Below are 22870 nucleotides of genomic sequence, written 5' to 3'. Positions count from 1 at the left end.
TCCGCAGGGGACGCGGTGCCGCGGCCCCGGGAGTGTCCGCTTGCGGCGGGTCGAGGCAGTGACCGCGCCGAGGGGACGGAGGTGCGTGAGGAGCATCCCCGGTCCCACCGCCCGGCAGCGCTGCGGTTGTGAGGGAGCGGTGTCCCAGCCGAGGGGTTGGTCCGACCCCGGGGGTGCAGCGCTGAGCCGGCTTTGCCAGTTGAACGGTTCTGTCTGGGATAGGGCCGCGTGCGGGGAAAAGGAATGGGGTAGCTGTCCTTCAGAAGTTTATTAGGATAGACTCAAGTACTTGATCGTTCCATCATAACCTCCTCTTTCTGCTCGGCCTAGTGGGACTGGTTAAGGCCAGGAGATGTCGACCCCCCCTCTGGCTGGGGCGGGGATGCCGCCGGGCGCTTTCTCGGGAACTCAGGCTCAGGCGGCCCGGGAGGTGAACACGGCTTCCCTCTGCCGCATCGGCCAGGAGACCGTGCAGGACATTGTGTTCCGAACCATGGAGATCTTCCAGTTACTGAGGAACATGCAGGTGAAAAATAGCTTTTTATTTTCACGGCCCTTGCTTCCTGTGTTGTTATCACTGACAGCCCGTATATACAGACGGCTTAGGACGTTTCGATAACTCAATCAAACTGTTTTAAAAGGGAGGATTGATTGGAGAAGTGAATACTACTCTTAATGTATTTGTTTACTCCTGTAGATAAAGTGAACATGTAGAATATTCAGAAATGCTGAATTGCTGTTGCCCCCACAATCGATAAACTCTAAATACACTTTGTAACTGTGTTTTCCTTTATGAATAGCAAAGCCTGTTTATATGCCAGTTATGTTTCTCTATTTATGTTAACATACAGGGAGTAATTTTAGAGGAATTTTCATTGATCTTTTTTGGTAATATTTCCCACCTAAAACTTCTTTTTTTTCTTATAAAAATGGACATAGTCCTTATTTATGGCTACTTACTGAGAAAACATACAAACATTTGTTGTGTTTTCTCTCTGTGGAAAGTAGAAGATAAATAATAACCCCCATTCTTTCTGTTTTCATGACTCTGGTGTTATTGAGTTTTGTGGCCTGGGGTTGAGACACAAACTCTCAAAGTGTAATACTTGGATCACAACAATGTCATACTTAACCGTTGTGAAGACACTCACTGAAAAGAGTTAGAGGGATTGGCAATGACCAAAGTATAGAATACATGAAGCTGTTTGACAACAGTGATTGAGCACATAAAATCCAGAATTTTACTGGTAAAGAAAATAAAAAAATCAGTGATTTCTGTGGGAATAATGTGATTGTCTGATTTTAAAATGTACAAAGCCCCATCTGATTTCTTTTGGTCTGGTTATTTTGTGGGACAGAAGCTTTAATATTTTTAATGTTTTGGTTCTCTTAAGTTACCAAATGGTGTTACTTATCATACTGCAACATATCAAGACAGATTGGGAAAGCTGCAGGAACATCTCCGTCAGTTATCAATACTCTTCAGAAAACTGAGATTAGTCTATGACAAATGCAATGAAAACTGTGCTGGGCTCGATCCTGTTCCCATAGAAGTAAGTATCTTTATGCATATATACATTACAGCTCGGAATAACCACTCCCTGCACACCATGTCGTCCATTCTCCTCAGTTGCAGGAGACTCATAACAAGTTTTAATGAGACTGGATATTAAGTGGACTGAATTCTGTTTATTAGTTGAAGCTGGTTGAAAAACTGTGAAACTTTCAGATTATCGTCATCAACTCTTGCCAACTGGGAGGGATCCAATTTTGAAACTGAATCCCAATTTGAAATTTTTCCTCTGTACTCAGCACTGGTGAGGCCACACCTCAAGTGCTGTGTCCAGTTCTGGGCCCCTCAATTGAGGAAGGACATGGAGGTGCCGGAGCGTGTCCAGAGAAGGGCAATAAAGCTGGTGAAGAGTCTGGAGCACAAGTCTGACAAGGAGTGACTGAGGATCCTGGAGTTGTTTAGCTTGGAGAAGGGGAGGCTCAGGAGGGACCTTCTCACTCTCTACAACTCCCTGAAAGGAGGTTGTGGCAAAGTAGGGGTCAGCCTCTTCTCCCAGCAACAAGTGACAGGATAAGAGGAAATGGCCTCAAGCTGTGCCAGGGGAGGCTTAGGTTGACATTAGGGTTATTAAACACTGGAATGGGCTGCCCAAGGAGGTGTTAGAGTCACTGTCTCTGGAGGTGTTTAAGGAAAGACTGAATGTGGCACTTAGTGCCATGGTCTAGTTGACAAGATCTCAGAGGTCTTTTCCTACCTAATTCATTTTTGGATTCTGTAAAATCAAACTTGATTTAAAATTTTAGCCTTTTTCCTCAAGCTTCTTAGTTCCTTCGTCAATTTATTTCCCCTAGGAAAATGAAAGGATCAGGGTAGATTTTTTAAATGAAGTGGGAAAAAGTGGGGAACAGTCTGCTTCAAGCTCTCACCTGTCAGCCTGGCTCCCTCACTAATAAACATTATTCTCTTTCTCTGACCATGAATCTGTGCCTTCTTAGTTGCCTCATTCTGCTGCTCCTAACCTGCTGGGCCAGTATGAACCAAAACTAATTGTGCAGTGGTGATGAAACAGTTACAGCATCAGACTTCCTGGAAGGAGGATTGGCTAAAGTTTTTCCTAATAAAACTGCTATTCCTAGTAAAATCAAAACTTTGTTTTCTCCCTCATAAGTTAAGTTGATTCTAATTCTTAGTAATACTCTTAAACCCTGTTTTGTGTTATGACTCAAGTAACTACTGTGCTAATTATCCAGAACTGTGAAGTTCTTTAAATATTGACCTTTGGATTCGGAGGCAACTTTATTAACAGACTTGTGATTGTCCATTGAATTTTAACCATATAAGCATTTTATTTTGTATTTGAATCTCTTTAATGAATAGGAATAAATAAATTAGGTTCATTCATTCATTCTGTACAGTCCAGTCTAGACTACTACTTCTGTCAGCAATCACTGCCAAGAGTTTTAGAGAAACCTGACAGCGAGCAAGGGAGTAGGATAACTTTCCCATTTTAAAGAATAAAACTTTTTCCCTGGTGTGTTGACTTGTGTGCAATAGAGTAGAGTAAGCTTTTTTAATGCAATGTCTGACTGATAACTTAAGCACAGCAAAATTTTGTATCAATAGTTGGAATTCTTTCTTTTTAATCTGCGTAGTCTTTTCTGCTCTGAAGTTAGGAAGTGCCTGCCTGTCTCATGTTTTTACTGGTTAGGGTGAATGACAGTGGCACACTATTCGTCTTGGATCAGTTTTCTTAAATTCTTCTTCCAGCATTTCAATAATAGTCTCAATCATATTATTTTGTGGCTGACATTCTAACCATACCTTTGAAGAATATTTACAAAGCTCTTTTTTTTTTTACACAGTCAAGAGAAGTCGGTACCTACTAATATTCCTTAGTCTATTATTATTGATATAAATGTTTTCACATTTTTTGTAAATGTGTACTACCAATATAATAAGTATGACTAAATTTCTGTTAACCAATGTAGCAAGGCATGAAATAATTGTGAAGCAGATCTGGTTTAAATTTCCTGCTTTTGTGTGTTAGGTGTAATTTGGCTTTTCTTGGTGGGTTTGGTTTTTTTCTAATACCTTTTCTAAAAGACAGGAGGTTTTCAAAGAAAGTGTTCTAGTTTGAGTGCTACTTTATTTTTCCATCAGAGAGAGGAGTTTCTTCCAAGAGTATTTAGGAGCCACTCTACTTCTTTTTTATGGTCTGCAAATGTAGGAAGTGGTTAACCTTTACTACGTTTTCATGACAAAGTTTAGTGTGGTAGTTTTTGTTCATTTTCATAAGCTTAATAAGAATGGACTACAGAAATTTTTGCATAGAAGGAAATTAAATTTTCAGTGGGTTAAATCAAAGTAAGTTTTCTGTCAAAATGCTGAAGGAGGATGCTGAATGCTTTGAAATATTACACTCCAGCCTAAGTAACGAGTTAATATGCACTTGGTGAGCAACTTGCTCCCAGGCTTTTGAACTAATGTCTTCTTGCTCATTTTCATCAATACTAGTCTTTCATTTGTCTGTAGTGTGTATGGGAATGTGGATGTAATTTTGCTTGGTTCAGGACAGAAAAAACAATGTTGCACTGTGGACACTGTGGATGTATGCTATGTATAAAATGCTACAGCTTATTATTTTTTTATTAGTTGTTTGTAGCTTGGAAGTGTTCTGACACAGAAGCATGTATTTGTTTTGTACCTGCTATATTTACTGATTCTTTTTAATTTATTTTCTTTTTAGGAAGGAAGCATACAGTAGTATTCATTTAGGGATACTTCATCAAAGATTTTTGGCTTTGTACAGAAATGATAGTACAATATGGTCTTTTCCAGCCTAAACAAAACTATCATTCTGTGTGTCGGAGAAGATCACAGTGGGAAATACTTAGGGAAAAACTCCCTTTAGGTGACTATAGGCCTGGTCTTAAGAACAGCCAAACAGAGGTTCACTAAAATAGCAAGTCATAGCTGGAGTATTAACTAAGTAGCTATGTAAAGCCAGTCATAATTATGGTTAGTATAGAATCATAGAATATAGAATCATAGAATCAGTGACCCATCAGGATCATTGAGTCCAACTCCTGGCCCTGCCCAGGACACCCCAAGAATCACACTATGTACCTGAGGGCATTTTCCAAATGTTCCTTGAACTCAGGCAGGCTTGTGACCTCTTCCCTGGAGAGCCTGTTTGGTGCCCAACCATCCTCTGGGTGAAAAACATTTTCCTGATATCCAACCTAAACTTCCCCTGACTCAGCTTCATGCTGTTTCCTCGAGTCCTGTTGCTGGTCATGAGACTGAAGAGATCAGTACCTGCCCCTCTGCTAAAATACTTTATAATAAACAAGCTCTTGTTTGTGGTGTTTCATAGTGTGGAATGGTAAAATGTAAAATCACAATCTGCATAGTTCAAGAATACAAGATTTATCCATGATACACATCTTGAAATGGAAAGTGTGGGTTTTGCCTGCAGTTGTGAAATTGCTTGGGTCTAAGCATGGTAACAGGTGGGATTGTGTCCTTTTGAAGCGCATCATTTTCCTGGAGAACAAACTGAGGTCATTCCAAGGCCTTTGGGTTTGAGGTGATGAGCTTGTGTCAACTTTCATTTGAGCAGTTTGAACCTGTGGAGAAAATGGTAGTACCTTATGTATCTCCTGCATTTCATTTCTTTTTTTTTTTTTAATTTCTTTTTTTTAATTTTTCTTTTTTTTTTTTAATAAAGCTAATATTTCTTGTTTTCACAGCAACTTATTCCGTATGTTGAAGAAGATGGCTCTAAGCATGATGATCGTGGTGCTGCAAGTCAGCTTCGTTTTGCTAGTGAAGAGAGAAGGGAAATTATGGAAGTAAATAAGGTAAGAAAGTTAAATTAATTTGCATAAAATAGGATATGGCACTTTGATGTCACAAAGCTTAAATTTCTAGATTGCTTTACTAAATGCAGAATGTCTGATGACTACCATCAAACCTGGGGATAATTACTTCTTGCACTTAACTATTTCAGAATTACCTTTCAGGAAACAAATTCGAGAGGAGTTTTTTGGGTTTTTTTGTTGTTTGGTTGGTTGGGTTTGGTTTGGTTTGGTTTGGTTTTTTGTTTGTTTGGGGTTTGTTTGGGGTTTTTTTTTAACTCTGGCTGTAGAGTTTGGGTTCCCTGACAGTTTTTACTTATGCCTCTTTTAAAACCAACATATATTCTTTTGAACACAGTGTATTATGTTTATGCTTAGCCCACTAGATATCAGCACTATAGACTGAAGTAAGGTGCCTGTTGAATTTATTTCTCTTCAAAACTTACCTCAAGTTTAAAAAAAAAAGGATATTGACCACCAGATGTGTAAATATTGTTACAATTATATGAGTTGGTGAAGGCTTTTGTATTTTGACAATTTGAGGAAGACCGTTCCTTTGTTAAGAGGAACATCTGTTGAATCTTAACACATTCAAAAAAAATGTGCTATGAATTATAAAGATGCTGTCAAATTTTCAGTTTGAGTGGCAGTCTGCAGTTAGGGACAATTATTAAAGATGGATTCAAATCTAAAAATAAATAATGCTAGAGTAACTGCAAATATAATATTGAGATTAAAATATGAAGTTTTGCCAGACCACAGTTTTGAACATTGTTTCTTCAATCTGTAAAGTACAAAGATAGGATTAATTAAATATTTCTATGGCTGTAATATCTGTGAATACTTAGTAAAAAGGAAGTATAATCTACAAAAATAACTGAACAAAGGAAATAAATAGATGAAATATTTAATTTAGAAAATAATTGGTGGATTTTTAACTTTTAAAATATTTCCAGTATTTTAATTTGTCTTCAACACTCAGAGATGTATTGAATTTTTCATAACCCATTTATGTAGAAAAATAGGGACTACTTGAATTTAGAGAAAAGCGGTTGTCAGCTTCCCTGTTCTGATCGTTCTCCTAAGTGCTGATATAGCATAGTTTTATATATTATATTGTATGCAGTGTTGTACTCTGAATTTATGCACATTTATTTGCAATCTTTAAGTGTTAATAAGTTTAACTGTCCATATTTGCTGTGGTTTTAATAGTTCTGTGACGTGGGTTTGTCCTTGTTGTTGTACTTGCATCCTAATGTGTTTTTAAACCTCCTTGGTGTGATCTTGTGAAAAGAATTTCATAAATTTTTATGATGAGTTCTGAACCTTAAGAAGGTTGATGGTGTTACAGGACCACTGGTCGCAAACTGGTAATTAAGAATGCATTAAAACCTTCACTTAAATCTGGTCTGAAATCCTGTATTTACACCTAAATGCCAGACCTAGTTTTCCAGATTTTCCATAGTAAATCCTCACAAGATAGTTGAACTTTCTCTAATCTTCCTGTGGACAAATACTTACTAACTACTGCAAAAGAAAGTTAAACTTCTTGGTTTTGGGAAGTGCACTGATTTTTTTCTTTTGTCTCCCTCCAGCTGTATTAGCACATCCAGTACCACTTTCAAAGCTCGAATTTTAGTACTTTTCAGAATAGGAAATGCTTTGGGTTTTATGACTAGAAATAAAGAAATTCTTCTTTTTGCAAAGAAAAATCACTAGAATCATTATTAATTGATCTAATTTCTGACACTGGCTGCTGGGCTTAACTAGCCCTCTGGTTCTTAGCTGGCATTCCTGATAGCTTTTCAGTTCCCCTATGGTATGTAACATCCAACTCAATTGGATTAATTTATTTTAGAAAAATTTCATGATGCAAAATGTTGATGAAGATGCTGTGATAAGGAAACCAACATTACAGATGAGGAAACCTTTTATATTCTTGACCCACTATCATCGTTCAGCTGTTGTCCTGTTCTCACCTAATCCTTTTTTCTGTGATAGGCAGCATTTTTTCAATCTTGGCTGTCATTGGTACCAAAAAAAGCATTGTTGCAATTTCCCAATACTTTGACACTATTGAGATATTTGAGTTCTTAGACCTGCCATGGGTTGCTTAATTTTACCCTTCTTCCTGTGATAACCCAGCCAGTCTGATTTCTCTAGTGGCTCTGAATGTATGTGAAAGGCACTATTTGCCCCTCAGTGTAGAGCTCAGGCACAGCTAGGAGTAGCTCATACAAATCTTGTGGATCATATATTCTCACACAAAAATGTCCCTCATTCCATGAACCACTGACCTGAAACATGGCAGCTCTGCTTTGCTGCTGCAGTTGTCTGGGCAGGGCATCCTCGGTGGAGAAGGAGAGGAGCATCAGGTACTTCCTGTACTCACCATCTCATTCATGGGGCAGGAGAATCTGTTGATGTGATCCTAAATACTGCAGGAGCTTTTGGTATTGGTTTACTGTGTAGTGACATCTTTCTGCTGTGTTAGGCTTATATTTTTAGGTCAGAAAGTTTAATGTGCTCACCTTGGCTGTGGAAGTGCTTGTCTGTTAATTTAAAATATAGATCAGTTTACAAGGTAATGAATTTCTGTCCTACCAATTCAGTAGTAATTAGCAAATGTAGGTTTAAATAAAACCCATTAAGCTTAATACCAGAAGGGAGTTTTGCCAGCACTAAGAAACATATACCGTTATTACAAAACAAACAAACAAACAAACAAACCATTTCTTGAGCACTGAGCTACTTCTGCCTTTTGTACTAAACAATTCTCTGTTGCAGTTCCCAAAAATGTAGCTTATTCCTTTTTAACTGTATTTGCTTTTTGGGCTTGTAAATTGTTGGGGTGGTTGACTCTCTTTTGGAATAAATAATTCACTGTTCCAGAGTTGATTAAGCATTTGCATTGGTTTACTAGTGCAAGTCTTGACCCAGTTTTCATTGAAATTAATCTATTTGCAACAAGTGGAAACTGTTAACAAGATTTCCTCACTTGTCTTCATATTTTTCAAGTGTTTAATGTTCAGTCTACAGATTTTTTACCTTCTAAGTATAGCATCGTCAGTATTATTTTCACCTAAGGCTCACCTTAGGTCTGTAGTCTTGTAGTACATTTGACAGGACTTAGAAAATAGCAAATCAGAAACTGAGAATGCTTTAGTCTGTGTGGAGCAAGTACAGCTTAGGTTTCTTAGGTGCTGTAGGTCTGGTTTCAGATGAAGCACTTAGGAAAACTATGACGTAATTTGTAGTCTCAGTACATTTGGATGAAAATGAAATGATGTGAAATAGCATTAGGACATTCCAGGTGACCCTTTAGAAAACAGTCGTGTCTGATATTCTTAATTAACATTTGCTAAGTGTTTAACAGTGATCTTGCTAAGAGAGGAAAAGACAATCTATATGACAGACTTTTAAATTAAGCTGTTGTGATTTTAGCTCTGGGCTTTTTTTGATAACATAAACATTGTGCACTGCAGCTGATGTTGTTTAGGGAAGTATCCTTAAAATGACAGCAATTTGCAATTAGTCTTTCTCTTCGGAAAACTTTACTTTTGAACTATGCTGAAAAACTAAATTCCAATTAAACTACCTTTCACACTATTTGCATGTACTTTTGTTTTATATGTGTAGAGTACTTTTTCACCCAAAATACGAATGTGCACCAAGGAATACTTTGGCAAGAGGCGAAGAATTCTTTATTTGGACACCTTCTTGGTAGATTAAGCTGCACTGGAGACAGTTCCATCATGTTTTGAGTACCCAAACTGGCTCTCTGCAGTGGTAGAATCAGAGGAATTTAGACTCGGTGGGAGGTCTGGAGGTTATCTACTTCAGCCCCCAGCTCAAAGCAGGGTCAACCAGCAAAGTTAGATCCTGTTGCTCCAGCTCATATCCAGTAGCATTTCAAATATCTGTAAGGATGGAAATTCTGCCTTTTCTGGTCCCTTCTTAAGGGTTGACTTTCACTGTGAAATTTTTCCTAATGTTACATTGGAATTTTTTCATAACTCATGTATCCACTTTCCCTCATCCTTTTGCTGTGTACATTCAAGAAAAGTCCAGCTTTGTCTTTTCTATGATCTTCAGTATGTAGCTGAAGACAGTGATCATGCCTTTTGGCCTTCTCTTCTTGAGACAGAACAAATACAGCTTTAATCATCTTGATGGCCTTCCACTAGGCATTATTCAGTATGTTAGTGCTTTATATTGATCCCCAAATTGGACAGTTGTTCTGCAGAACCAAATAGAGGGGAATAACAATTTCACTTGACCTGATGGGTGCACTCTCTCTAATATAGCACAGCCTGCAGTTAGTCTTCATTGTTGCAAAAAGATCTGCAGCTGACTCATGTTCAACTTGTCAAAAAGTATCAAAATTACCCCAAAAAGATCCTTTTCTGCAAATGTGATTTCTATTCAGTCAGCTCTCTGCCTGTGCTGTTGTGTGAGTTTATTGTGTGTGCAGATGTAAGATTTTACTTTAATTGAAGTTCCCAAGGTAGGTCCCTCTGAACCAGATATCCTACCACTGAGTATATTTATCACGTTCCCCTACTTGGCATTGTCCACAAATTTGATACAGTGATTAGGTCAGTAAGTGTGGATTAATCATTAATGAGGATATTAAGAATACTCACCTTAGTATCAATCCTGAGAAACTTCAAGAGTGACCAGTTACCATTTGGTCTTAATACTGATGATCCCAGCATTTAGAATTCCATAGCCCTGACAGATTTCCATCAATCTTGTAATCCACCTATCCAAACCACACCTCTCCAATCTGGCTACAAGACTATGAGAGATTGTGTCAAAAGCCTGACTAATATGAAAGTAAAGAAAAGCCCCTCCTCTCCCCTTGCCACACAGCCAGTCACTACTCAGTAGAAGGACATCATGTTTTTCAGGCACAGCACATCTTTGGTAAATCCAGGGTGACTCTTTCCAGTCACCATGACTTTATCATTCATATGTCTGGACATGACTTCCAGAAGGGTTTGCTGCATAGTCTTTCTGGAGTCAGGGGTTAGGCTAACCAGCCTGTAGTTTTCTGGATATCACTCCTTGACTTTCTTGCAGATGACTAAAGATGTTTCCTTCTTCATCAGGAGCCTCCTCCCCTCTCCAGTAGAAGATTGCATAGAGTGGTCTTATAATATCACCAGACAGCTCCCACAGCACTCAGATACATTTTATGCCAGATGATGATATACTTTCTTTTCAGTTTTGTGTTAAGTGTTGCATGCAAAGTTTTTCACATTACATCCTATATCAAAATAATATCATGGTAACAACGTTGAAAAAAATTAGGAAAAAGTGAGCTTAAAGCTGTCTTAACAATCCCAGTTGTCACCTTTTGTCCTCATATAGGTGCATATTGTACAACCTTTATTGCATTATCACATTTGGTTCCTTTTCCTCTCTGCCCACTTTTCTGGAAGAGTCCTTGAGTTATTCTGCTTTTGTTGCAGATGAGGCAGTGTTTAGATTGAATCAGTATCGTAGTAAATAAGATTATAAAAATCCTGGTTTGTGTATTGGGTAACTGGTATGAGGGTATTGAATAAGCAGGGAATTTGGGAATGAGAAGCAAGGATTTATTGTAAGCAGTGAGTAACTAACTGAAGGCAGCTCCTGAAAACTGGATTTTTTTTTTCTCTGCCACAAAACATCCGTGGCAGTTGTTCATCCTTCTCCTTGTGGTTCATGGTAGCTTTGAATATGTGGGAAACTGTTCAAATATGAAATTTAGTTACGAACTTGAACCTGAAGTGTCTCTGGACAAAGTTAGTAGGCACTCCAGTTTTATCTCTGGTGTTCATGTCACTTAGTTGTCCATCTGTAACTGAGGATCATACATCTGTGTGATTTTCATGTTAAGAAGGGGGATGTAACACTGAGGATTGTGGTGGAGAAGCACCTTGGGGAATGGGTAATTCCATTACAAGCTACATGGTCTAGATGGTACTCAGTAAATAAGACCTCAGACCTCATTGTTGAATGATAAATAATTGGTATGGAGCAAACATCGATCTACTTGAATGAATGTGCTTCTTCCTCCCTGACAGTGCATACGTGCAATCCCATCGGGGTCAATAGGTGAAAAGTACTGAGCATGCAGTGGAGCACAGGCTGTCAGTGGTGCCTTTGCATGTTTCAGGAACACAGAGTTACACATGCAGAAGGAGCAGTTTTCCCTTCAGCTATCAGGTGAAGAGCAAGGCAGAAAACCCAGTCTTATTTTTGGTAGGGGTAGAACAGTTATGTCTGTGCATGACATCAGGAAAAGCTGTGTTAATGTTTACAGCAGTTACTGTATTAGTGATTAATATTTTTATCCCTTTGGAAAAAAATTATACATAGATTGATATTATGATGAAAAGTGGGCCTTGGTATCAGTTGAGCAGACATAAGTTAGAATATCATCTGGCAGCTTTAAGAGTGTTTGAGCAAAGTGTTGAGGACATTTTTTGTATCATATTTTTTTCCAGCTATATGCATATAATATTGTCATTCTTTTGACTATAAAACCAAAAGAAAAAAGAAAGGAGAAGGTTTTTCGACCTTACTTCAGAGATTTCAATATAAAGGACTCATTTAAAAAAGAGACAGTTTAAATTTCACTTTCCTATCACAAACATTGTGTTTCTGTAGAAATTTCTTGGCTTTGACTTACATGGAAACATGGAGGCCACTGTCACCTTCATAAGGCTTTCAACAGTCACTTCCTACAGCAGTTTAATGGTCAGAAGGAGTAACATGAGTTCTATGTCCAGCTCAGGGGTCTGCAGCACAGGAAGGATATGGACCTGTTGGAGCAGGTCCAGAGGAGAGCCACAAAAATGATCAGAGGGATGGAGCACCTCACCCATGAGGAAAGGCAGAGAGAGTTGGGGCTGTTCAGTCTGGAGAAGACTCCACAGAGATATTGTAGCAGCCTTTCAGTACCTAAAGGGGCCTGAAAGGCTTCCCAAGAAAGGTGGGAACACTTTTTAGCAGGGCCTGTTGCAATAGGACAAGGGTAATGTCTTTAGACTAACAGAAAGTCAACTTAGATTAGATATAAGGAAGAAATTTTTTTATGCTGAGGGTGATGAAACACTTGTCCAGAGAGGAAGTAGATGCCCCATCCCTGAAAACATTCACAGTCAGGCTGGATTGGTCTCTGAGTAACCTGGTCTAGTTGAAGATGCTCACTGGGGGGTTGGACTAGATGACCATTAAACATCACTTCTAACCCAAACTGTTCCATGATTCTATGCTAATGGAAAAGAACATGATGCCCGTTCTCTGTAGTAGAGTCATAATCAACAAAGTAAGTATAATTTTTTAATTCTGCCAAGATTTATGCAAATAAAGGTACTACTGTTACTAATATTTAATGTTTTATTACACTGAGATGTCCTTCTGGCCTGTACAGTTGTAGATCTTCAACAGAGCAGGTGAAAACTATAGCTGTCACAGCATTCAGAGGTATGGTCTTTTATATAAGATTTTCAAGGTGGAAAGCCCTCTTTGTTTATTTTTTACTTAAGCAGAAGGAGAGCCTGTACAATATAGGCAAGTACTGTTGATGTTTTTACAAGCACCAGTTGGAATCTGATCTTACTCGTCCACAGTGTTTACACTATTTTCTTTCCCTGAAGAAGGGACTTCCAACAAATAGCTTGAGTGCAGCATAATGACTCATGTTTTTGTTTTAAAATTTGAAGGATAGATGAGCTTAAAATGAGGAGAGAGATGGGAAGTGTTGAAGGAAAGTTCTGATGCATCTCTGGTAGTAAGTTGTGAATTGGTCTAGACAGCACTGATTTCAAATGAAATGAAAGTGAACAAAAAATTAGTTTTAGTAGAAATTTCATTTCAGTTGAAGTTGAAATTACTGTGTCCTACTGAACCCAAATCTGTATGAAATGTGGCAAATTCTTTATGACAGATTTTCTTTTCCTTGAAAGACAGCTATTTTCTGCATGTATGTTACGGTTCTCCCACATAATTTCATTTATGTGGGTTTTGTGCTTCAGTACCTGTTTTCGTGACTGACTTACCTGACCTATGCCTACTGAGGTATTGTTGGTTACTGGAAGGTGCAGTCCTTGCCAACTCCATCCTGCTGGCCATAGTGCTTGCAGGGTCAATCAAAATGGGTAGTTAATCACATCGAATATTAGTATCACCAAAGAAGACCTCTTAGGATTGGTTTACAGTCACATCCCTTTCCTGACAGAAAGGGATTAACAGAAACCTACCTGTCAAATGTAACTTGAATTTAGGTCTCTTAAACTCATTATAAACTTCCAGTCAGATCCCTTTTCTGACAGAAAGGGGCTAACAGAAACCTACCTGTCAGATGTAACTTGAACTTAGGTCTCTTAGATCATTATAAACTGCCTCATATAAGATAGTTTCCCTGTGCTATCTTAAAACAGATAAAGTCAGAAGCTGTAGCATATATGTGGGATGAAGTACTTTTTCTTGTTTCATACAACTGTTAATCCTGAGAGAGCAGTCCAGAGTTCAACTAAGTCATTTCAATAGAAGGAGGAAAGAGTGGGAGACAACTTGCAAGCAATCTGTTCAAACAAAAATTTGTCATTACTGCAGAAGCTGCTTACAGAACTTGCCCATTTCCCAAGAAGGCCATTTCACCTATCTTTCCAAGGTTAGACCTGGGTTGAGGTGTTCTTACTGGCTCAGCAAAGTCTTAAACAGAGGCCAGCACTTCCAGTGGTGTAGAACATATTAATTATGTATTACTTTGTGGTGTGAGCCACTGCCTGTCAAAGATCAGTAACAAAGATCACTCTATGCATTTCAATTAGGAGACCATGCTCTCTGAAGTGGATATTTTCTCCTCTCTTTATACTTTCACCAGCCTAGCAATCCAGGGATAGTGCTTCATCTTAGATGTTTTTTTCTGTCTCTAGAAAAAGTAGAAGAGCTAAAAAAATAGGTCTTCACTGAAGACAAGGATCTAAAATTATCTTCAGATAAATAAAGAAACAATTTTATACTTCCTGTCTTTACAGATGCTTTGAAAACAAATGAAATCCAGTTTGAAGGTTCCCTTGTCTAATATCAAATAAAGATCAAGCAATTTACAGTGTCATAATGCTTGCACAGGAAAGGAAAACAATCTTACAGAATGAGTCTTTTGGGCATAACTTGCATAAAGTTCATGTGAGCTTACCTAAGTAACAGTATTTAACAATACAATTAGACATGGATGAAGAGAGAACACAGTCTGCTTATCAGAGGTCAATGGTTCTTATTTCTGTCTGACTTGAATAACCATCACTGACTGTTCACCCTTCATTCCTATTGATGAAGGTTTTGAAAAATCTTGAAATGACATGCCCTCAGTATCAGCCTGCATTAAACTAGTAGTTTTGATGTAACATTCACTGATTTCTTTAAGATTGAATGTTGAGGATGGCAAATAGAAACATGTTTAAAAATGCCACAGGTATGAACATGCTTGTTTATCTCATCCCGCTTGTGCTTTCTCAAGCATCAAGACCTTTGTAGGAAGACACTTGCAGTTCTGTCATTTGGGTGCTGTGGTAACTACATGATTCTTAGTTTTCTCTCTCGTCTTTAGGAGTTGGATCTCTGCTATATATTATGAAGTCTGGATCAGCAAACAGAAATGAAAGAAGCATTAGATAAATGCCCATAGTTATCTTTAAAACACTTTTTAGTCTGTCAAATGCTTGATTAGAAATTCAGTGTTATTGCACATTAACTGTCCTACCTCTGTTTTCACATCCTGCTCAGGAGTCTGGAACTGCATGTTGTCTCTTCTTTCAGGAAATGTGTCCCCCAAAGTCTGTGTTCAGTAATATTTCCCTTACTATGTTCCCCATATAAGCCTAATTACTATATTACTTCAGACTGTTTTTACAGGTCTGAAATTAATGGGCTTCCTTTTTTACTCTGGACTTCTTTCCCAACTGACCATCTGGGCATCTTAAAACATTGTTGTGTTGTCTGCATCAAAATGTTTTCAGGACATTGCTTCTTTTGTTGCTTCGTTTTATCACTGTTCCAGTTGCTTTGGTTGTATTACTGATCTGAGTCGCCCTTTTAATGTATTGCCATTTGTGTAGTGTCAATAACAAAGTTATGTCAAACCTGAAACATTTTTTTTTCTTTTGATGGTAGCAAGTCTTTCCTGTTCTTTCACTTTACTTGGAACTCCAGACTTCCCTAATGAATAAGTAGTTTGATCTCTAATGTGAGAAGGCTGACATCTTGTCAAATCAGAATGAAATGAAGGACATGCTGTGTATTGTTAACAACAACCTAACTTAGTTCTCAACAGCTTCGATTTGAGCAGGAGAATGAATAAATGAGACAATAAATACGGGTATTATGGTGAAACATGAAAGGTTAAGGAAATTGTATGATGTCTTAATGCCCAGATCTTTCTTCTGTAAAGACATAATTTTTAAGTTTTGGTTATGCAACCAAATAAAAGCAAGTTTGCTGTTCTTCTTTTCCTTCACATGCTTCTGCAGTTTGCAAAAACAAATACATAAATTTAAAGAATTCAGCATGCTTGGGAGAACCTTTTTCAAGACAGGACTCTAAGCACATCACAGTTGACCTACATAGGCAGAAGGGCTGCAAAAGCTTGATTTGCTTCACCTATACCTTGTGCTTTGTTCAAACTTCTACTGTTAATCCCTCATTTTTCTGCAAACCCAAGTTACAAAACATATATTCACATAAATTTACCTGTTCCCTGAATTGTTTCTTCCTACTTACGATGCTCTCCTTTGGACTTTGAGAAGTGGGGAATGATCTCCACAAACCTCCAGCTTTTGAAGGTGTCAGGTGTTCTGATAAAAAGAATGCTGTGAAGAGAACAGCATTGACCCTGTAGCCATAGTCCTTAACTTTTGAGGCTTTCTTGTATTTTTAGGATGTGATTTTAAGGGGATGTATTATCCCACTAATAGTGCTCACAGACAACTGAGGAAAAGGTTCATATAGCATTTCATAACACTGTAACTTTTGTTGAATTTTTGAGTGTGTTAATTGAACTGATCACAAAAAAACCTGATAATAAACTCTTTCCACAGAAACTGAAACAGAAGAATCAGCAGCTGAAGCAGATCATGGATCAGTTACGGAATCTTATTTGGGACATAAATGCCATGTTGGCAATGAGGAATTGAACAAGGAAAATCAAACTTTGTATTTGAAGAAGATACAAATCTCATTGGATATGCTTAACTTCCTTGTAAGAAGAAACATATTTTCCTACAATCATATTGCAGTAATGTTTGAAAAGTCTTCAAGATTAAAATGTTGGGTTTTTTCTAATAACTTAAATGGTGTTGGGTTTGTTTTTATAGAAGATTCATCCTACAGGTTTTACCTGAGTGTTTCCCTTAGGCTGTACAGCATCAGTAACTTACAGTAATAATTTGGATTGCTATGCAAATGAGGGGGTTTATAAATGAAGTGTTTCTGGATTTTCTTTATAATACAATTAACAGTTTTAAAAACCTGTTTGTATACATCAAACAGCCTCTACAGATAGGAAGGGTTGCAAGACAGGAAAGTCGCTCCAGAAAGCTACGGGGCCAAAATCAGCAATCAGATACTGCAATTCGATATGTTCTCCATTGTGGGAACTTACACTGCAGGCTGCTATACCATACAAGTTCATCTTATTCCATATCCTATCACTGGATATATGATACATTAGATAAATCGGAGCAAAATTCAAAAGCTACATAAAAATTATATCCTTATGGATATAATTAAGTCTTTTTAAGGGAAGACTACCTTAACTTCTTTTGCAATTACATGTTGTAATTTCTTGAGTACTACTCTAGGTGTCATATGTTGAATCATAGAATATGCTGAGTTGGAAGGGACTCATCAGTATCAAGTCCAACTCCTGCCCTTGCACAGGACCACCCCCAGGAATCACACCGTGTGCCTGAGAGCACTGTCCAAACGCTTCTTCAACTCAGGCAGGCTTGGTGCTGTGACCGCTTCCCTGGAGAGCCTGTTGTGGGTTCCTTCCAACTTGGCATATTCTGTTCTGTTCTGATATCTGACCAAAACTTCCCCTGCTTCAGCTTCATGCCATTTCCTCAAGTCCTGTCACTAGTCACAAGAGATTGGTACCTGCCCCTCCTCTTCCCCTCATGAGGAAGTTGTAACTGCAATGGCTTCTCCCCTCAGTCTTCTCTTCTCTAGGCTGAACAGACCAAGTGACCTCAGCTGGTCCTCGTAAGCCTTCCCCTCAAAGCCCATCACCATCCTCACTCCTCTCCTTTGGATGCTTTCTAATACCTTAATGTCATTCTATATTGCGGTGCCCAAAACTGCACACAATAGTCAAGGTGAGGGTGCCCCAGTGCAGAGCGGAGTGGGACAATCCCCTCCCTCGACCGGCTGGTGATCCTTTGCCTGATGCCCCCCAGGACACGGTTGGCCCTCCTGGCTACCAAGGCACTGCTGACTCATATTCAACTTGCCATTGACCAGGACCCCCACGTCCCTTTTCACAGTGCTGCTCTCCAGGCTCTCATTCCCTGGTCTATACACACAACCAGCATTGCCCTATCCCAGGTGTAGAAGCCAGAACTTACCCTTGTTAAACTTCATGCGGTTGGTGATTGTCCAGCCCTCTATGAAGGTCTCTCTGCAGGGCCTCTCTGCCCTCGAGGGATTCAACAGCTCATCCCTACTTAGTGTTGTTGGCAAACTTAGTATTCCTTTGACTCCTGGGTCAATGGAGATGTTGAAGAGAACTGGGCTGAGGATGGAGCCCTGTCAAACCCTACTAGTGACCTTGCACCATCCTGATGTCACCCCATTCCCTGTAACTCTTTGTGCTCAACCCATGAGCCATTTGCTCACTCATTACATAACATGGTTATTCAGCTATATGCTGGAAATTTTGTCCAGAAGGATCCTGTGAGAGACAGTATCAAAACCTTTGCTGAAATCTAAAAGGATTACATCTACTGGCTTTCCTAGATCAATTAGGTGGGTTATCCTGTTGTAGAAGTAAATCAGGTTCTACAAACAGGACTTCCCCCTCATGAAGCCTTGCTGGCTGTGACAGACTGACCAGTGATGTATTCCTGTAGCATTATGTATGGCTGGAATACTTTGGTTTTCTTTACCAGAATGCACTGAATAAACGCCTCATTAATCTTTTCCCTATGACTGTCAGTCCTAGGAAACTTTGGGGTATACGAGCAGTTGATTATTTTGAGTTAATCGTCAACATTCATCTTTCTTTGTTCTGCCCTTGCTGTTCTTCACAATTTTCGTTAGCCCTGAAAATAGACCTGAAAATTTTTGTTATCCACAGATGCTGCCAGTGGACTATTGTCTCTTTTTCCAGATGAAAGAATATGTAAAACAACAATTTCAGTACAAATCTATGGGGCACTTTACTCTTAATATTTGTCAAGTTGAAAACTTATCATCTTCATGATTTGCTTCTTGTGTATTACTTTTAATGCTCATTCTGTGTCCAGTCAGATTCCTTAGTAGTTTTGTGTAAAAGATTTGTTCAGAACCTTCTGAAGCATCCAGTTAAATGGTATCCTTTTGAAAGATATCCTCTCTACAGTCTTGGGGGTTGATACTGAATGCTTACTGATTTGAGATTTATGGGTTTAAAATGTTATACTGCTTTTCACAGAATCATAGAATGGTTTGGGTTGGAAGGGACCTAAAGATCATCTCGTTCCAACCCCCTGCCATGGGCAGTGAACCTTCCACTAGACCAGGTTGCTCAGATCTTCATCCAGCCTGGCCTTGAACACTTCCAGGGATGGGACATCCACAGCTTCTGTGGGCAACCTGTTCCAGTGCCTCATCACCCTCACACGTGTTTTATTGTTCTGTCAGTCCTTTTAATTTTGTTTTTTAATAATTTCAACCCATTTGTCTACTCCTTGAGGTAAAAGTCACTGGTAATAGATGTGCTCACAGCTGGTTAACAATATGTGCCTTTTCCCTAAAATTCAGTACAATATAGTTGTCTTTTGTTTCTCCTTTTGAAGGCTGTAAATATTAACAGATGAATGGATGTCCTGTCTTATAATTGCAAATAAAGTGTTAGAAAATGTTAATTTTGATTAGTTTATACAGTGTTGAAAGTGATCTGTAATTATGACAATACCTAGATGTGAGTAGATGTCAAAACACCTTACAAATAAGGTCTCTCTCTTTTCTCCCACATTGCAAAAGGAAGAGTGGGTATCTTACTCCACGTATTCCTAGCAGCAGAACTGTTCTTTTCCCATTTAGATTGACCACTGTGGCAGACTTGTTGATCAGAAATACTGGTTGATTTCTGCAGCTGTGAGAGTCATATGCAAAGTATTTGAAAAGGAGATGACTGCAAGTAGAGATTTTATTTCGTTTCTGGTTTAAAATGCAAATGCATTTTTCTATTTGCAAGGTGTGGTGGCAGCTTTCTGTTTTGTGCATGTATAAGTATGCATGCAGCCTAGAGGAAGTATTTGACGTGAATTTTGAAATGGCACGATCATCTTAATTGGTAGTGTAAAATTCTCAAAGTTCTTCAAATTTTTGTTCTATTTTTGGAACAATTATGGAAAATGGAAATAAGCCTAGACTTGGCTCTACTGCTTGTATAATATCTATGTCTTTTTCCTAAATGTGTTTAAAGTTTGTTGACTTTTTTATTGCATACAAACAGTACGCAAGTAACCTAAAATGTGAATAAGAGTGCAGTTATTGCAAGTAGATGTCTGGCTGATAAAATATTCAGCTGTCTCTGTGCAGCTGCTTGCAGTAGCCAAGGTCTATACTACAATTTTTCATCTGAGAGGAGAAACACTTCAAAGCGCTACCAGAATAGATGGGCAGTAGCTAAATTGCAAAGTGCAGAAATTGACAGAATTGTAAATTATCACAGTAAATACTGTCAAAGCAGGAACTTTGCGAGGTATTGGACCAAAACCATACACTTTGACTTACACAGATGAAAGTAAGGGTAGTGAACGTAATTCATGTGCTAGCAGGTCTGTGAATAAGTATCGGATTTGGCCAAGAAGATGACAGTTTTAAGAAAAGTGGCAATTCCTGAGCTGTGAAACACTTTTGAAGGAATTACTGGGCATCAACATGTGCTGAAATTTAATATTTTGGTTAATGCTGACTGAACTTTAACTGCTGGGTAATGAAATGGCACCAGATGAAGTATTTACAAATACCAGTAAAGCAATACCAACACAGATGTTTCAGTGTTTGGTTTATGTATGTATAGTTGATTGTTGTATCATTATATATCATTGAAATTGTCTTCATGCTTCTGGCGTTCCCCTACTTTCCTCAGCAACCTGGTGGCTCTCGAAGTTGCTACCTGCAGCAGTGTTGGGACTTGCTGTCCCTCCTGCACACACAGAGCTCTCTGGAAGCACACCCTGTTCACTTTGAGGGTCATCTTCATGTGACTGGTAATAAGTATAGCTGCTTATTAGTGGTTGGACTCAATGATCTTAAAGGTCTTTTCCAACTTAAATGTTTCTATGATTCTATGGCTATATTTGTATTTTCGATAAGGCAGAAGCTGGATAAACATACAGACAATCCCAGAAGCAAACACCAGAACATAGGGTCATTATATTTTTGGAGTATAAAAATATTTGAGGGGCTTGGGGTTCTTAGGATTCTGTTTTGCCCAAATAGGACTTGGGAGAGTGGAGCTATGATGTGGAATACTTTATAGCATATTTGTGGGAGCACTCCAAGTTAACACACACTCCGAAAATGCAACCATTCATCTAACACCTTTGTAGACAAAATCGCGGATATTGAATGTGCGTCTCAGTGTCACAACACAGCAGCAGAAGATGCCTGCTAGGCAGGTTTTTCTCACATAAAAAGACAAAAGTGCAGAGCAGATTCATGCCTTGTTCAGGAAAGATGCAAGGAGTTTACCTTTCCTCTTGTCTTCCATAGAGGCAGCAAGGCAATACCCAGAGTGCTCTAATAAACCATGACCGTTCTTGTTGTACCATAGAGAAAACCCCTGCTCTGATTAATATTTCTTACTGAGGGAGAAACTGGAACTTGTGCACAAATGCTACCTAAATTAATCACTGTAGAGAATGGATTTAGAGGAAGAAGGACAAGAATTCTGATCTCATAGGAGCCAAGATTTCGTTGGTGTACGAGGTGGCTGCAAAAGCCAGAAAGACTACAGCTGAAGTATGACTGACAACTGCTGGGGAAAACAGTAAGCTCCACATGTAGATTTGAAGACCTGAATTTAAGAAAAAATGTCAAAAAAAAAATATTTGAAGACACCCAATGATACTGTGAGTCAACTGAGGTTCACAGAGGATGGATTAGTTTAATTGCTTCAGGCTAACAAAGGAAATGGGGGATTATAAAGGAATTTACAAATACATCAGTGCAGAAAAAATATTTGGGGAAGGAAGTAAGTAGTTTTCTCATTTTCCTTATTTAATAGCAGCGAAGACTGATATGGCTGAGCATCAGGCCTTTAAAAGAAAAGGGTTTTTTTCTGAGTTGGAAGGTTACTCTATATGTAAAAATAACAATCTGGCTGATATGTATTGCAGGATATTAATGAAAGTGACAAAAATTATGTACCAATGTCAGTTTTTATTTAAGAAAATGTAATGAGTAAATTAAATATAAGAGGTAAATTAATACAATATAGTAAAACTTTTGTCTTGTTAAATCTAACTTCTGCGTAAATTTAAAGGATTTTTCTTACTCATATTGCATAAGGGACACATTCTGGCACCTGTTACTACAGAACAAATAACACTACTAACAGGCTGGAACAGTGTTTGTATTGATTGAATGTAGTCAGAAGCTGAATCCATGTTTTCCAGCACTTCTCACCAGACTAGGCCCAGTGAGGTCCATCAACATATTTGAGGTAAATAAGCAGAGGTGCATTTTCATATGTCCCCTTTACCCTGGGAGCATCACAGCTCATTGTCTGCCTTCATGTTCAGCTTACAAACCATCTAATTGCTTAGAGTTCTGCTTCTGCACATGTTCCCAGCAGCTGATGATATCTGACAATCACTGCTGAGGTTGTATAAACTATGATTTTTCTGCCCAGATCCTATAAGAGACCTGATGTGCTGAGGCCCCATTTGGCCCCTTGTGCTCTCACTTTCAGCTGACTGCCCTTGCTGCAAAGCTATAGAGCAGTGTTCTAGAATGGAGTTGAAACTGGCTGAAAGGAATGAGTTACATACACATCTGTGCTAAAATTTTTTCCTAGGCCTGTGTGTGCTTATTGTGAAATCTTGCTTGAGAAATAAATTCAGATTTGTGTAAATAGGAAGAAAAATTGGTGATTTTAAAGTTGTCTGAGTAGCAATGGATAGCAATGCAGCTTTTTTTTACAACCATGTAGAAGCTTTAGTGGTATTTACAGTCCTGGGGAGGGTGGAGGAAGATCATGAAGACAGTCCATCACTGAAATACATTGTTG

General features: G+C 38.6%; 1 protein-coding gene across 2 annotated transcripts; it reads left to right on the top strand.

Moving 5' to 3' along the window:
- The first annotated feature begins 26 nt into the window (after positions 1-26).
- Positions 27-19493, top strand: MED30 (mediator complex subunit 30). 2 transcript variants are annotated; one of them, XM_064646225.1, is made up of 4 exons: positions 38-526; positions 1395-1553; positions 5266-5376; positions 16467-16719. In XM_064646225.1, exons 1-4 carry the CDS (start codon positions 353-355, stop codon positions 16560-16562), a joined length of 540 nt encoding a protein of 179 aa, XP_064502295.1. In that variant the 5' UTR covers positions 38-352; the 3' UTR covers positions 16563-16719. The 2 variants fall into 2 exon arrangements, with proteins under 2 accessions (XP_064502302.1, XP_064502295.1); XM_064646232.1 differs by lacking the exon at positions 1395-1553 and having other exon boundaries at positions 27-526; positions 16467-19493.
- Positions 19494-22870: the final 3377 nt, after the last annotated feature.

The sequence above is a fragment of the Pseudopipra pipra genome, chromosome 1 (assembly GCF_036250125.1).
Source record: "Pseudopipra pipra isolate bDixPip1 chromosome 1, bDixPip1.hap1, whole genome shotgun sequence".
Taxonomy (NCBI): domain Eukaryota; kingdom Metazoa; phylum Chordata; class Aves; order Passeriformes; family Pipridae; genus Pseudopipra; species Pseudopipra pipra.
This window is presented reverse-complemented; position numbering and strand designations above follow the sequence as displayed.

Coding starts and splice junctions, on each gene's coding strand:
- MED30 (XM_064646225.1), top strand. CDS start 353: ATGTCGACCCCCCCTCTGGCTGGGGCGGGGATGCCGCCGGGCGCTTTC. Junction 527..1,394: donor AGTTACTGAGGAACATGCAG/GTGAAAAATAGC, acceptor GGTTCTCTTAAG/TTACCAAATGGTGTTACTTA. Junction 5,377..16,466: donor AAATTATGGAAGTAAATAAG/GTAAGAAAGTTA, acceptor CTCTTTCCACAG/AAACTGAAACAGAAGAATCA.